Here is a 13,584-nt window from a genome sequence, read left to right on the forward strand (position 1 = left end):
CTGATTACTTTTTATATGTATTATTTATAAAACTGTACTTATAACTTATAAGTTATAACTTAGATACCTATAATAGTAATTAAGTTTAAATATTAAAGTTGATAACACTAGAAAAATATTACAAAAATAGAATCTGATATTATAATATTATATATATATATATATACTGTGAAAAGTATAAGTAACTACCTACCCACTCTTGTCTAAATTAAGAAATAATTCAAATACAGAAAATATAATATTTAGTTTATCTTTCAATAACAGACTCATTTATTCTGGTCGTGATGATCAATTGGAGCCAAACGAAGGTCAAATAACCTTATATGTTTACTTAATTAGTAAGTATTACATGTAGTTATGATTTGCTTGTACTTTCTTATTATGCTGTGTCTACCATGAATCATAACCAATTTAACATTTACAGATTAAAAATAAATGTATATATACATATATAAAAGGATATATCCTTTTAAGCACCTTAAAGAAAAAAATATGACTATCATTTTATTTACATAATGACTAAATTACCTAAGGAGGCAAAAATTGTGTTGGAAATTTGAAATAGTTTCGTAATTTATTGTTTAAATTGCTTGGAGGATAAACATTGTCCATATATTTATAGATAACCAATAAGTTCTAATTTCCTATTTCATAAATACTTACCAAGATACCTACCTATATAAATGGCTATATTATATATATATATAGGTTTCTACAATTCACAATTACAATAATATATAAAATGTGCTATTAATATTTTAAGTCTTAACATGATTTAATAATATATATTACACACATATGCAGATATTTTTAATAATTTTTTTTCTTTATGATCAACACATGAAAAAAGCCGTTACATTTTTTAAGGGAATGTCAGTGCACCATTTGTTTCTTCAAACTCGTGCGCAATATTGCAAATATACGTCTAGCAGAACCAATTCTCTGCTTTTATTTATAACATTAATTAATATTAGAGTAAATTCACCTATTATAAAATATTAAGCTAAAAATATTAATCGTGTCACTACGTTGAATTTTTTACGATACCTATTTTAATATTTATGCAATGTGCAAGCATTTTTAAATTGTTATATTTTGCATACTCAAAACTTACATACACATTACAATATCTTAATAATAATTAGTTTATACGATTTTGTAACCCAATGGCCTATGTGGCTATGTCGCAGAGGATATATTTCGTTTTAATAATAATAATAATAATAAAAAAATAATAAAAGTTTAATAGCCAACTTAGTGAAATAGGTAATGTTCTTAACTTAAATGTTGATATCTAATAGGTAAATTTACTGCAGCATTAAAAGTAACTAGGGTTGGTTTTGCTGAGTGTAAATTGTAATAAAGTAATCAAGTTTGCGAAATGATAAATAAAGACAATACTTAATTATCAATTAAGCTAATTGTCTTGAGTAAATGAACCTGAAACTGCCCATCCATGTAATTTGTGAGATTCAATGATTTTATGGTTAGTGTAGAGGACCGTAGACTTTTATGGATATCTATAGTTATCGGTAAATATTTACATAAATCTAAAAAACTGAACTGTAGGGATTAGACAGCACTTTAATCGTATTTCTTTGTTTCATTTAACTAAAAATTTAGAGCAGGTTGTATAATAAATAATAACTAATAACTATAATATTAAAATGATATTTTTTTTCTACATAATATAATTTTTCTGCTACCTAAGTATTATATTTGATACCTTATTCCGTTTCGTATATATGTTTTAATACAAATATTTGAAATAAGAAGTTAAAATTAGGAGATGCTGTTTAAATATTTATTGAAGTTTAAAATAATAAAGCCGGAGAACTCGTTCAACTGTATTGTAAGTTGTGAGTGTACTTCATCATTGAGTACCTATTACTTAGTACTATAGTAAGAGTTACTATAGTAATGATGTGTTATTATAATCTATGATAAATAATTGTATATCTACGAATAAACAATTTTAAGCAAAAGAGACTGATGGATCTTCAGCATTCAGTGTCTAGGTTCCTACCATTTCTTATGATAATTATATTTTGTTTGTTATAACTGGGTATATTATTAATATTGCTATTGTTCTTTTAATTATTGATAGGACAGTACCAAATTAGGTTAAGCTAATTTTCACCAAAAACGTCGCTTATATTTACCTAGGTATCTAACTTCAAATTTACACAGAATTATATTATATATATTGATTAAAAATTTCAAGAATCTGCGATTATTCGTTTTTGATTTGCACGAAAAAAACAAAATTGATCATCAATGTCAACACTTGTTTTTTTTTACTTATTTATTAAAGAAAATTATAATAATTGCTAAAATTTACAACATTTATATATATAAGAATATAACCTTATGTTGCCTTCTACCTACATTATACGTAATTTAAAACTACTAAAACTATAAGCTTCTAATAATGAATTTGATTATAATATTAAGCGTTATATCAATATATTACACATTTTAAATTGCTGATACTAATAATATTACCTACTATAAATATATTTTTTTTTGTTAAGAAATATGTCTTTTTAAATTACTTTGATACATTTTGACGATTATTTAAAAATATTGTGACGTATTTAAGATTTACAGCCAGAACCTTGGCCAATACATCTTTAACGAAGGCCCACCTCGCCCAAAAAACTGCGAGAGAAAGATTAATAAATAGTTACCTACGGTTTTATTAGTTCAATGAATATAATATTATAATATAGAAATAGTCGTATATATGAGAACATCGCCCACTTAAGAAGAGAGTGTCGTTCATTTCTAATGAACTATAGTGTATGATGAGATTATAAAACATGGTCTCTTGCCTCCAACAGACATCGTTTTTTTAAATTATCAAGTACACACGCAGGAAAACAATGGATTATAATCAGACCCACATGGTTGTATATGATTATTATTCATTTATATTTAAAACAAATGAGGCAATTAGCTTTTTTGGTGATACATTATACTTTTTTTAAACTATTCAAACACAGCACATAAATGTCCTACTCTCAGATTTGTTTTTTCTTCTTTAACAGTAAATGGACGCACTGGATTAATGTTTAAATCAATTGTACTTCAATATAAGTACCAACCTATAGTAGTATTTATAAAGGTTTATCAGAAAATAGTATTTCGTTTCTTATTAATTGTTTTTTATAGGTATTATAAAATAATAAAGTATTTGGGTTTATCATTATATGAAAATATATATTAGTCATATATATCAGTAGCAAATGTTGCAATATATTTTTATTTTTTTATTTATTTATTTTTTTTTTGGGAGGGGGTTGGTTATAGCAATATAATAAAATATATAATAAATATTTTTTATCTATTGTGTCTAAAAATATTATTTGAAAGAGGTTACGCCCTTTACCCTATGAATAATCAACCAATAATAAGTATGTAGATATTTATTACATACCTACTGTGTAAACACTATCAACTATAATTTACAGCAGTCCTTGAAGTTTTTTAGAAATGTAAGATTAGTAAAAACATATCAAGTTGTACTAAATATCCTGCAGATAATTATGTGTATAACTTTAACTGTATCTTTTTGGCTATAGAAAATATACATTTCTTAACGGTTAATTAACTAGTAATCACACAATTTCAAACTTTATAATATTATGTCTTTGAAAAAGATGAACTTTTTTTGCAAATTAGTTGTATTACTATTATTTGGAATAAAATTAAAATCGAAGTTAAATGTAGGCTCAAGAAATTCTTCTTCTTTCAAATAGAAAAAAATTTTTTCTAAATCCGATAACTCTACAAGGCTTGAGAATTTTTATTGTGAAGTTATTTATAAATTATATTAATATATTATAGCGTACCACTCCCCACCTCTAAATAGGTATGGACAGTAGATTATAGTGGAAAAGTATTGTAATTAAAGTGACAACTTAAATATATCAAATTTAATTTTAAAATTTTAAATAATGCATTGGAGCCATTAATTTTTGATTTGACAATTTTACTTTATAATATATTACTAAGATATATTAATTAAATTAATTAAGTAAATTAATAGGTATAAATTATTGAAGAAATAGTTTTTTTTTTTTATAACTTGGTTAAAATTTTAGATAAGAAGAGTGGAGTGGTAAGTTGTAAGAAGCTAGATTTTCGGTAAGGGTAACTGAGTAGATGATTCTTTTATCTAAATAGTAAATATACATAAAGATAAAATTTAAAATATAAAAATATTTTTTTAAATATTGGATACCTACATAATAATAATTTGGAAAATGATCTAATTCAGATTATGAAATGGAAAGTATAAGATTGAAATTGCAAGTTGATGAATTCCAAAAAAAAAATTTCCATGAATATTGTGAATACTATTCAAAAGTTCAAAGTACCGAATGGCGCAAGAAGTAAAAATCACTGTGTATCCATGAAATTTATAGAACAAATCCCATACCTAAGTGGAAGATATATTGTATATAGGTTACATTATTTCTTAACATTTATACGTAGATAGTTATATAGGTAAGTGACCTAGTAGATATTTTGATTATATTGCGCAAAAATGTCAATTAGTGACGTTAAATTCGTATTTACTCAACAACCATAACAACATATCGGCATGTTAAAATGATTTACCTTAAATGGAATAATGTTAAGAAACAAAAAATGTGTAACTATAAGCTCAAGCAGGTAGGTATATTTTTATATACTCATATTATGTATACTACATAGTATTATAAATTATATGAACTAGGTATATCTAATAAGAGTGCTAATAAATAAATTGTAACAAAATGAATACATAAAATGATTTGGATACAAATCTATATTGTACTGATTTTTTTTTGTCTATTAAATTTTAGCGTGGGGAGTTTAATGATTACTTTAAATACTGAAAAATAATTTTACTGAAATTTGAAATTGTTAAGCAACTGTAACGGCTGTTTGAATATTATGAATATGGAGATGAAACAATAAAACAAAACGTTTACAATTCGTTGGGAGATTACATAAAAATATAGGCTACACTGAAGAAAATATACATGGCAAGAGTTGGAACAGTTCAGTCTATGGGTCTGTAGGTGTTAAAACTGGTTTTTTTTGCCAAGCATGATCTGCGTGACGTCACACAATGAAGTCCAGCTACCTCATATTATATACACACGGTGTCATTGATATTTCTAATCAGTATTAGTAAGAAAAGTAATTATTTTATAGCAATCGCATAACTTTAATTTTCTTGAAACGTAATTTCATTGATGAATTCATAAAATTAATCTACCTACACTTTTAGAACCCTATATCAATTTATTAATATTTCTAAATATCTAACTATTTATTTGTAAATTATTATGTACTACAGTTTAGTCATGATAATTTATAAATTTAATAATAATAAAAAAAAATTAAATTATGGATATCATCTCAAAAGATTTAACAAGTCAATAACGTTAGAGCACGTCATAATATAAATATTTAATCGAATGATCAATGTTTTTTAATCAGTTCGATGTTGTGTATAATATAATAATAATATAATGTATATAATACTATTAGTGCTTAAGATATAAACTAATTGTAATTTTAACTAAAAGTATTATTAATCGTCCAATGATCATGATAAATATTATATAAATTGTTAAACAAATTTCAAAAAAAAAAATCTGCTATAGACTTATTCAGTTAAATTCAGTGTTATTAATAAAAATTTTCAAAAATTAAACATTAATACTTCATACAGTAAATAAAAAAGTTGATTGATAATGTTTTGTTGTAATACGTTAAACAGTTTAGACTAATATATAAAAATATAAATTATCCTAATAGAAACTTTTCTTATTTTATATTACAAATCAATATAATTTTTTAATAGTGCATAATATTGTAATATTGACCAAACTTAACAAACATAAGCGAAAATTAATAAAATCTTACTTGGAATATAGAAATATTTCAACTCTTTTTTTATTATTTAAACGAATAAAATATTACTCCAATTGAAATAATATTTGAATTAACTAGTGAATGTTAATTTTATACAGGGTAATTCATGAAACATATGCTCATTTCTCACCCGATTTTTTCCTGAAAAATAGTCATGGCTCCACTCAAAATTTAAAATAGTTGTTTCGTTTACCACACAAGCCATCTTATGATGAAATTGTTAATGTTTTCAAATTGCTGTAAGAAAAACTTATAAGAAACTCGATATTAAGAGGATATTACACGTAGTTTGTAGTGCGGAAACAGGATTTACATGAATGAATAAATAATGAATACGGCAGAAGCTGTAGTTCTATTATGTTATCACAACAATTTATTACTAGATAAATAATTAAAGAAGAATATTACTTATGTGCTTAATAAGTGAGACAATTTATTGATTTGTGCAAGACTAATTTTTTTAAACAAAACACGTAGTGAACACGACTACATTTAAAGCAGAGCATTTTATTGATCTATATCAGAATCAAATTATTATATTATAAAAATAACAATTTTAAAACCTTAGGAAATAAAATTGAAAATATAATGAATATTTAACTAAAAAATAATTTACAAACATCTATGATTTTTGTTAATATTTGGACTTCAAATGCTTATAAATTATGAGGTGTTGAACGAGTGGAATTTAAAATCAATGATAAATTATTGTTTACAAAAATAGGTTTGAGTTTTCATTGTCATTGGCCTATTGCCTATATTATAATATCTATGAAAAAATGTATGCTGCTAAAAGTAATTTCTATTTCTATTAGTAATATGGTGGTTAAACTAATTTTTTCCAAAAGTAAAATCGCATATATTATAATATTATTTCATACAATATTACTAGCTGTTTTTAATACATAAGTTGTAAGTTATAACTTTATTAGTAAGTGCCGACCAAAGAACGGAAAGAATAAGATTATTATATAAACTATAAGACATAAAGCTTAAAGTCAGTCTAAATACTTTGAAAATTATAATTAGTTAATCATAAATCATAATATACGTAAGGCTGCAGCGGTGACAACTTTAGGTCCCTACTAATAATATTTATAGAACCATAACAAAAAAAAATAAAAAAAATAAAAAAATTTTAAAAGAGAATGTATTTGATCTAGATGTCGTCAAAATTTGATCAAAAATCATTTAAAAAAATATATCTATGTAATAACACACACTTTTTACTCACAAAAATAATTTTATCATACATAAATCAAAAAGATTTAAAATAATATAAGTACATATTTCAAATTACTCAAAACATTTTATTTGATAATTATTACACCATGTCCTGATAATGGTTATGTACACATTTGGTGAAAATGTTTAGTCTTTTAATACCCGCAGTACCAACAAGATACAATTTTTCACCAGAAACTACAATCGAAGTTGAATATTGAAGCATTTTGACTTAATAAAAGTATTTAAAGAATATTTTTTTTAAAACACAACATTGTAAACCTGTGACATAAGCATCAAAGAAAATTTTAAAGAAGAAATTATAATTGCTTCAATATTAATATTTTATTTATTTCAAAATATATAAAATCAAAAATAACCCATAATATTATAATCCTACAAATTTTTATTTTTGTTCACAAAATGCATAAAAATAAAACGCAATAATTGTTCGTAATAGGTAGTTTTGTTAACTTAATTTCCAATACGGCATAGATGACACGAAGTATTTAGTTACTTAGAATATAATGTTATAGCTTTATAGGTAGGTAACACAATAATTTAAACGTTTTATCGTTATCAGATAATATATTTGTCAATTAATATTTGCTATGTTTTAAAGATTTATTTCTATTTTTAATTCCTGGAATGAAACACGCAGCCTAAAGGCAAAAGATAACTATTTAGAATATTTGCATTTTTGTATGATATGATTTAATTATTTCATAAAACGGTTTGGCAATTATGCCTTCCACCACTATTTTATTAGTCTAAAAATGACTTCAAAATGTTGCACTTGAGAAAATTGTTTTTTTGAATTTTGATCACTCTCCATCTGCCTAATGACATCAAAGAATATACCATATTAATCTTAAATATAAGTAAATAATTTTGTCTGTAGAGAAATATTTATATAACGATGATAAATAACGTTTTTAAACTATTTTTCCTGTACTGTTATATGATTTTATTCCGTGTTAGCTTGAAGCATAAATAGTGGTTCAAACAACAGCTATATTCGGTAAATGCATTTAAAACATTATAATATTTAGGAGTTTGTTATACCTTATAGTGGCATCGGGTTCATGGGTCAATATTCTTAATGGTCAGTTTTGAATTATAATAGTTGTAAAACCGTGTTTCAATACCCGATAGGCGATAATTATTATGTTATTTTGTTTAAAAAAAATGAATTGTATCTTTTAATGCCATCTCTGAATCTATTGATCAAAATATTCATGGATTACTTTCACCAAAAATGTAAAAAACGAAAAATTACAAACATTGTAAGACTTCAAAATCTTATCTATATACTTACCTATATTTAATTTACATAACTATTATATTGCTTATAAAATTATAAATTATCGCGTAAGAACTTTATCTTAATTACTTTTATTGTTTTAATTTTTTTTTTTAGTTGAATAAATTAAATTATATTATTTTATATAAAGTATAAATATTAGTTCCTAATCGTTACAAACTACAATAGTCTATATTTTAGAAACGAGAACGTGTTTGTAGGTTTATTTTGTTTAAATCAAGCTGCTGGCGTTTTTATGTAAAAACTCCTTATTAAATTACGTCAGTGTAATAGACATAATTAGATCGGTTTATAACAAACGAGTTTCCCTTTCTTGGCCTTAAAATGTTCAGTACAATTTTTGATTCAAGGTGGATAATTTAAAATTTTTGAAAACAAAATATAAATACATTTAAAAATTCCATAATTTATTAAATTACATTTTTGGGATGATTAATTATTAAAAGACATTACAGTCTTATCAGAATTTACTAATAAAGTAGAATTATAACAGATTTGGTAAACCACTGATATTATAGATATAATCCACTTCCATCAAATAATACAATAAACTAGAAATTTAATTGATTAAATATTTTATATTATTATCACGGTTGTAAATCATCATTATATGTTGTAGTCGTTGTAGGTATTACGAAATGTTATTGTTTATTTTATGTAAAGATCATATTTTTGTGCAGAGATCATTTTTTTTTCAAACAGTTATTAATTGGATAAAATAAGTTTAAATCTAATTGTGATCTTAAATTCTTAATTTTTAAGGTGTATAATTATTAATGTTACTAATATTCATCCAAGAAACTCGATAAAAATGTATCATTTTAAACTACATCACATGTAAGTATAACCTTAAAGGGTGAGTTATATGTATTCTCATAGTATCAATCTGTAATCATTGAACTATAATAGTTTTATACTGAAATTTCTTAATACAAAAAAAACAAACCTTAAAGGGTTTTTCTTCAAGATGAATCATATCTGAATGAATGTTAAAAAATAGTTGACATTATCTTTTAGGCCGCAAGCATTGAATTTGTAAACGAAATATAATACGCAAAATTTATATTTTTAGTCCTTGTTAATAGTTTTCTATACCTATGAAGGTACACTGCAGTGTACACTGTACGGTTTTATTCGACAAACAATAAACATAATTTGTGTCAATTAATACCAATAATGCCCAAAGGTATAGGATTTGCTACTTAACACGCAACCCTGCAGAATATTTCCCTGGCGTGTCTTATAATCTTTTACTTTATCAACATGATAGGTTTGAGAAATGTTACTCGTAACATACGACAGTAGTAGGTATAATAATTTTATTATATCAGGTAAAAACCTGCTCAGATACCTACTCTGCTTCAGTGACGTATCTACTAGTAATTATGAAATAAACTAATTTCGATTATTTTCGACGTTTTCATTTTATAAGTAGGAAGGTATTCCTACGTAACCTAACCTTCCAAAAAAAAAAAAAATATATGCAAAAAAAATGTACCTATATTATATTATACAGATTACATTATACCTGTACAAGAGTATATTATAATATAAATGGTCACTTAACCATTCATTATTGCATGGTAGATGTTATATCATATAAATACTAAATACATGTGCAATGCTTTAAACTAACTTAGTGTATAGTTAAATGTTGATACTTATCCGTGTTTAAAAAAAAAATTAATTACCTGTAGCTAGTTTCGCTGTGTACTCTGGGTTTTCAACGATGTAATCAAGTCCTATTCTAGACTCCATGTCTAGATTCTAATACTCTTTCGAGCAGCCATTCCAAATAATCCTTTTGTTATTACTGCAAATAGTTGTCTACAAAACAAATACAAGAAAAAAACATTCAGTGTTTAAAATATTAAAATTTCATTCATAGATACTACACAGACTGGCCTATATAAACACTTGACATTAGTTAAATGTCTATAACAACGTGGTAAGCAGTAAACCTATATAAGCGTGAAGTGAAAGTGACAATATTCAGCGATTTTGAAGATCAACACCACTACAAAATTACCAAAGAATTATTTTTTAGAAACAGAATATATCTTTACACGTCCGTAAAATTTAGCTAACGTACCATATATAATCTAGTCACAGTTAGCTAGGTACTGTATAATGCTAGAACATAATTAGTTTTAATTTACAATTACATTAAAACGATTAAGATATAGCTATATACGATATACTAACATCACATGTACCGAATCAATAAAACATTTTTATTTATATAAACTAATAATTGGATATAATATAAGATTTTAACAATATGTTACTCGCATGCGTATAAATGTGCTAAAGAATACATGCGATGTTATCAAATTAAATGATTATTCACATCCGACTGCATAATGCACGTATACGTGCTTCTACGATAGTCTTTTATTTTGTTCGTTTGATCAAATTTAAATGCTTTAAGCGTTTATATGTAATAAACATATTATCGGTCAAATGATTTGTGCGTAAATTCTCTCTTTCCCGAGTGGCATTGAACGACACTAAAACACGACTAAGCCTCATGACCAGACATGGTAGTTACTGGAATAATATTATCATCATGCGTGTTGCAACTTCTTTTTTTCGTGTCAATCTTCGTCAAGGACGCAACCGTATCCATTTATATATTATATGATTGTTTATATGAGATTTGGCATGACATATTTCAAAAAAAGATTATTTACTATAAGGTACCGGAAAAGTCAACAATTGAATTTGAAATAATATGAGTACTTATAAGTTATATAAACAATAAATAAATTGTACAGACATTGATTTTTAAATCGTTGAGATGGTCATCAAAATTACTTTTAAATAACTCTAAGGAAATTAATAATATGAGTACGTAGGTTTGCAGAATTATAGTGTTTTTGTAATACGAATATACATGCAGTATCTGTAGTTGCAAATTCGAGACAGACTGTAAGAAAAATCTGTATGCGAAAGAGTGGGTGTCTTCCAACGACCAAAAGGAGTGGCTATGTAATTGTGAAGTCATCATTGAGAGCTATAGAAGAACGAACAGTCGTTAGAAATGTGTATAGAAATAATCTAATGATATTATTACATACAGTAGAATTGAGTAATCTCTGGTATAATATAATTTAAAAACATATTCTTTAAATAATTTTAAATAGGTATGCATATATATACGTCTAAATAAAATGGTCATTAATCGTGAATATGCACTTGTAAAATATAATATTGCCATTCAATAATTATAGGCTTTATGATAATATAATTTCTCTTTAAAATTTATAGCAATACTATAAGTACCGCATAAATTAATACAGTAACATTATAATCGAAGAAATCTATTGAAGTGGACTACAGCACTACACACAAAGTGATAGATGGATAGTAAACAGTTAAGTGTTTCGGCCGACCACAACACCCACATATTTTCTCATTACACGTGTCTTGTCTTTTGAGTAAAATATTTTGACACCTATAAAAATGTAATCTTTATACTACCTTCCTACAGATTTTGATCGTTCACGACCACAAAATGATAATGAATAAATGTATAATGCAATATTTGTTCTTTAACAATTGTACGTTTATACATCGATTTTTCTACTTGTATAGTCTATAAAGATTAGCGAAATACTATAAAGTAATATATTTGGGGTATTGTCCTGTGCACTACCTACAATATGCTAATATACATTTCACAAAAGTGATTATAAAGAATACTATCGAAGTGTTAAGTTATAAAACAAATATTATAAACACCACAGAGATTTTAAATATACTTTCTTTCAAGGATATAAATAGGTATAGCACCTATTGCCTGCAATATATACAAGACTTAAAGTTGTGACCAATGAGCTCAATAGGTGAAATATATCCACCTTTTACTATTTTCAACCATTACTTTTAGAGTAACAAGGCTTGGAGCATTTACCCTACTTAAGCCAAATATATGTATGTGATTGTGATATTGGTATATTCAATTGTAAACATTTTACGGCCGAATCGGGAGAGAAATCTTAAGACAATAAACAATGAATAAATTTTCAAGTAGCTTAGCTGCTGAAATTAAATGCAGTATTGGTCCCGAGAACCCAGTGCACTTTTATTGTATGTAATGTGTACGTGACATATTAGGTAGCCAGTGATTTAAACGAGGGTGAATGAAGTAGATGCATAAAGTCGATGGACTATAAGGTTCAATGGACACCTAATTATTATTCGACATTTTATACTTATTATACTGAACGTTACTATAGTTCAGGAAGTCGAGGTATCTCTTTTCGGTTTATTAGCCACGTAACTGTTTCTGATATATTATTGTTAAAATATAAAATATTGTTTTAATATTCCTGATACGCAATGCAGAAATGACAAATTGGCCATTGTTTTCGACCGTTCACGTCAACGAAACAGGAAGTTTATGACGTCCACAAGATGAGAAACAATGAAAATAATATATTATTAAATGCAGTGCCTATCCCCTACTCAGTGAATTTTCTTTATTGGCTTAGAAAACGATTTTTCCCAAAAATATATACATACGTACAGCTATTATTAATATGAATAACAATCAATACATTATTTGAATATTATTAATAATTAGTTCCCTTGATTTTTCTAGTTTAATTCTCATCTCTTCTTATTATAAAATAATATATCTAATGAGCTTACACAAAATAAAATTATGGTAAAACATTCTTGCCATAATATAAGTTACTAATTAAGTGAATTAATATCTAGTGAAAATGAATCATAATAACTTTATTGTAACTACCAAACATATACGATGGATAGTAAATTATTTTACATATAAATATTAAAATCAGAAAGTTATTTAACTCAATAATTGCTTGGAAATGTATTCAACCTTCTTTTGAAAGTTATAATTTTACATAAACATTATCGACTGTTCTAATCTTTTTGGAAACTTCCAATAACAATAACTGCACAATTAATTAGCATATACACAATTTACATTGAACAAAAATAAATATACCTATTATATTATGTGTCTACATGTATCCCATATTGTATACAGCTAGTATGCATTAATCATTAAGTAATACACTCGTATAATGTTATTTTACTATTTTAGTATTCGTTTATCATAATATTAT

General features: G+C 25.3%; 1 protein-coding gene across 2 annotated transcripts in view; it reads right to left on the reverse strand.

Moving 5' to 3' along the window:
* LOC107173157 (protein diaphanous homolog 3-like) overlaps positions 1 to 13,584 on the reverse strand; it is a 40,810-nt gene that overhangs the window by 22,974 nt on the left and 4,252 nt on the right. For both annotated transcript variants that reach the window (XM_089225141.1, XM_089225140.1), the window contains exon 2: positions 10,174 to 10,309. In XM_089225141.1, the coding sequence (XP_089081267.1) occupies positions 10,174 to 10,240 (67 nt within the window). In that variant the 5' untranslated portion in view covers positions 10,241 to 10,309. The remainder of the gene's footprint in view (positions 1 to 10,173; positions 10,310 to 13,584) is intronic.

This window comes from Diuraphis noxia, unplaced genomic scaffold, assembly GCF_037042655.1.
Source record: "Diuraphis noxia isolate RWA-SAM2 unplaced genomic scaffold, SU_Dnox_SAM2 contig0004, whole genome shotgun sequence".
Taxonomy (NCBI): domain Eukaryota; kingdom Metazoa; phylum Arthropoda; class Insecta; order Hemiptera; family Aphididae; genus Diuraphis; species Diuraphis noxia.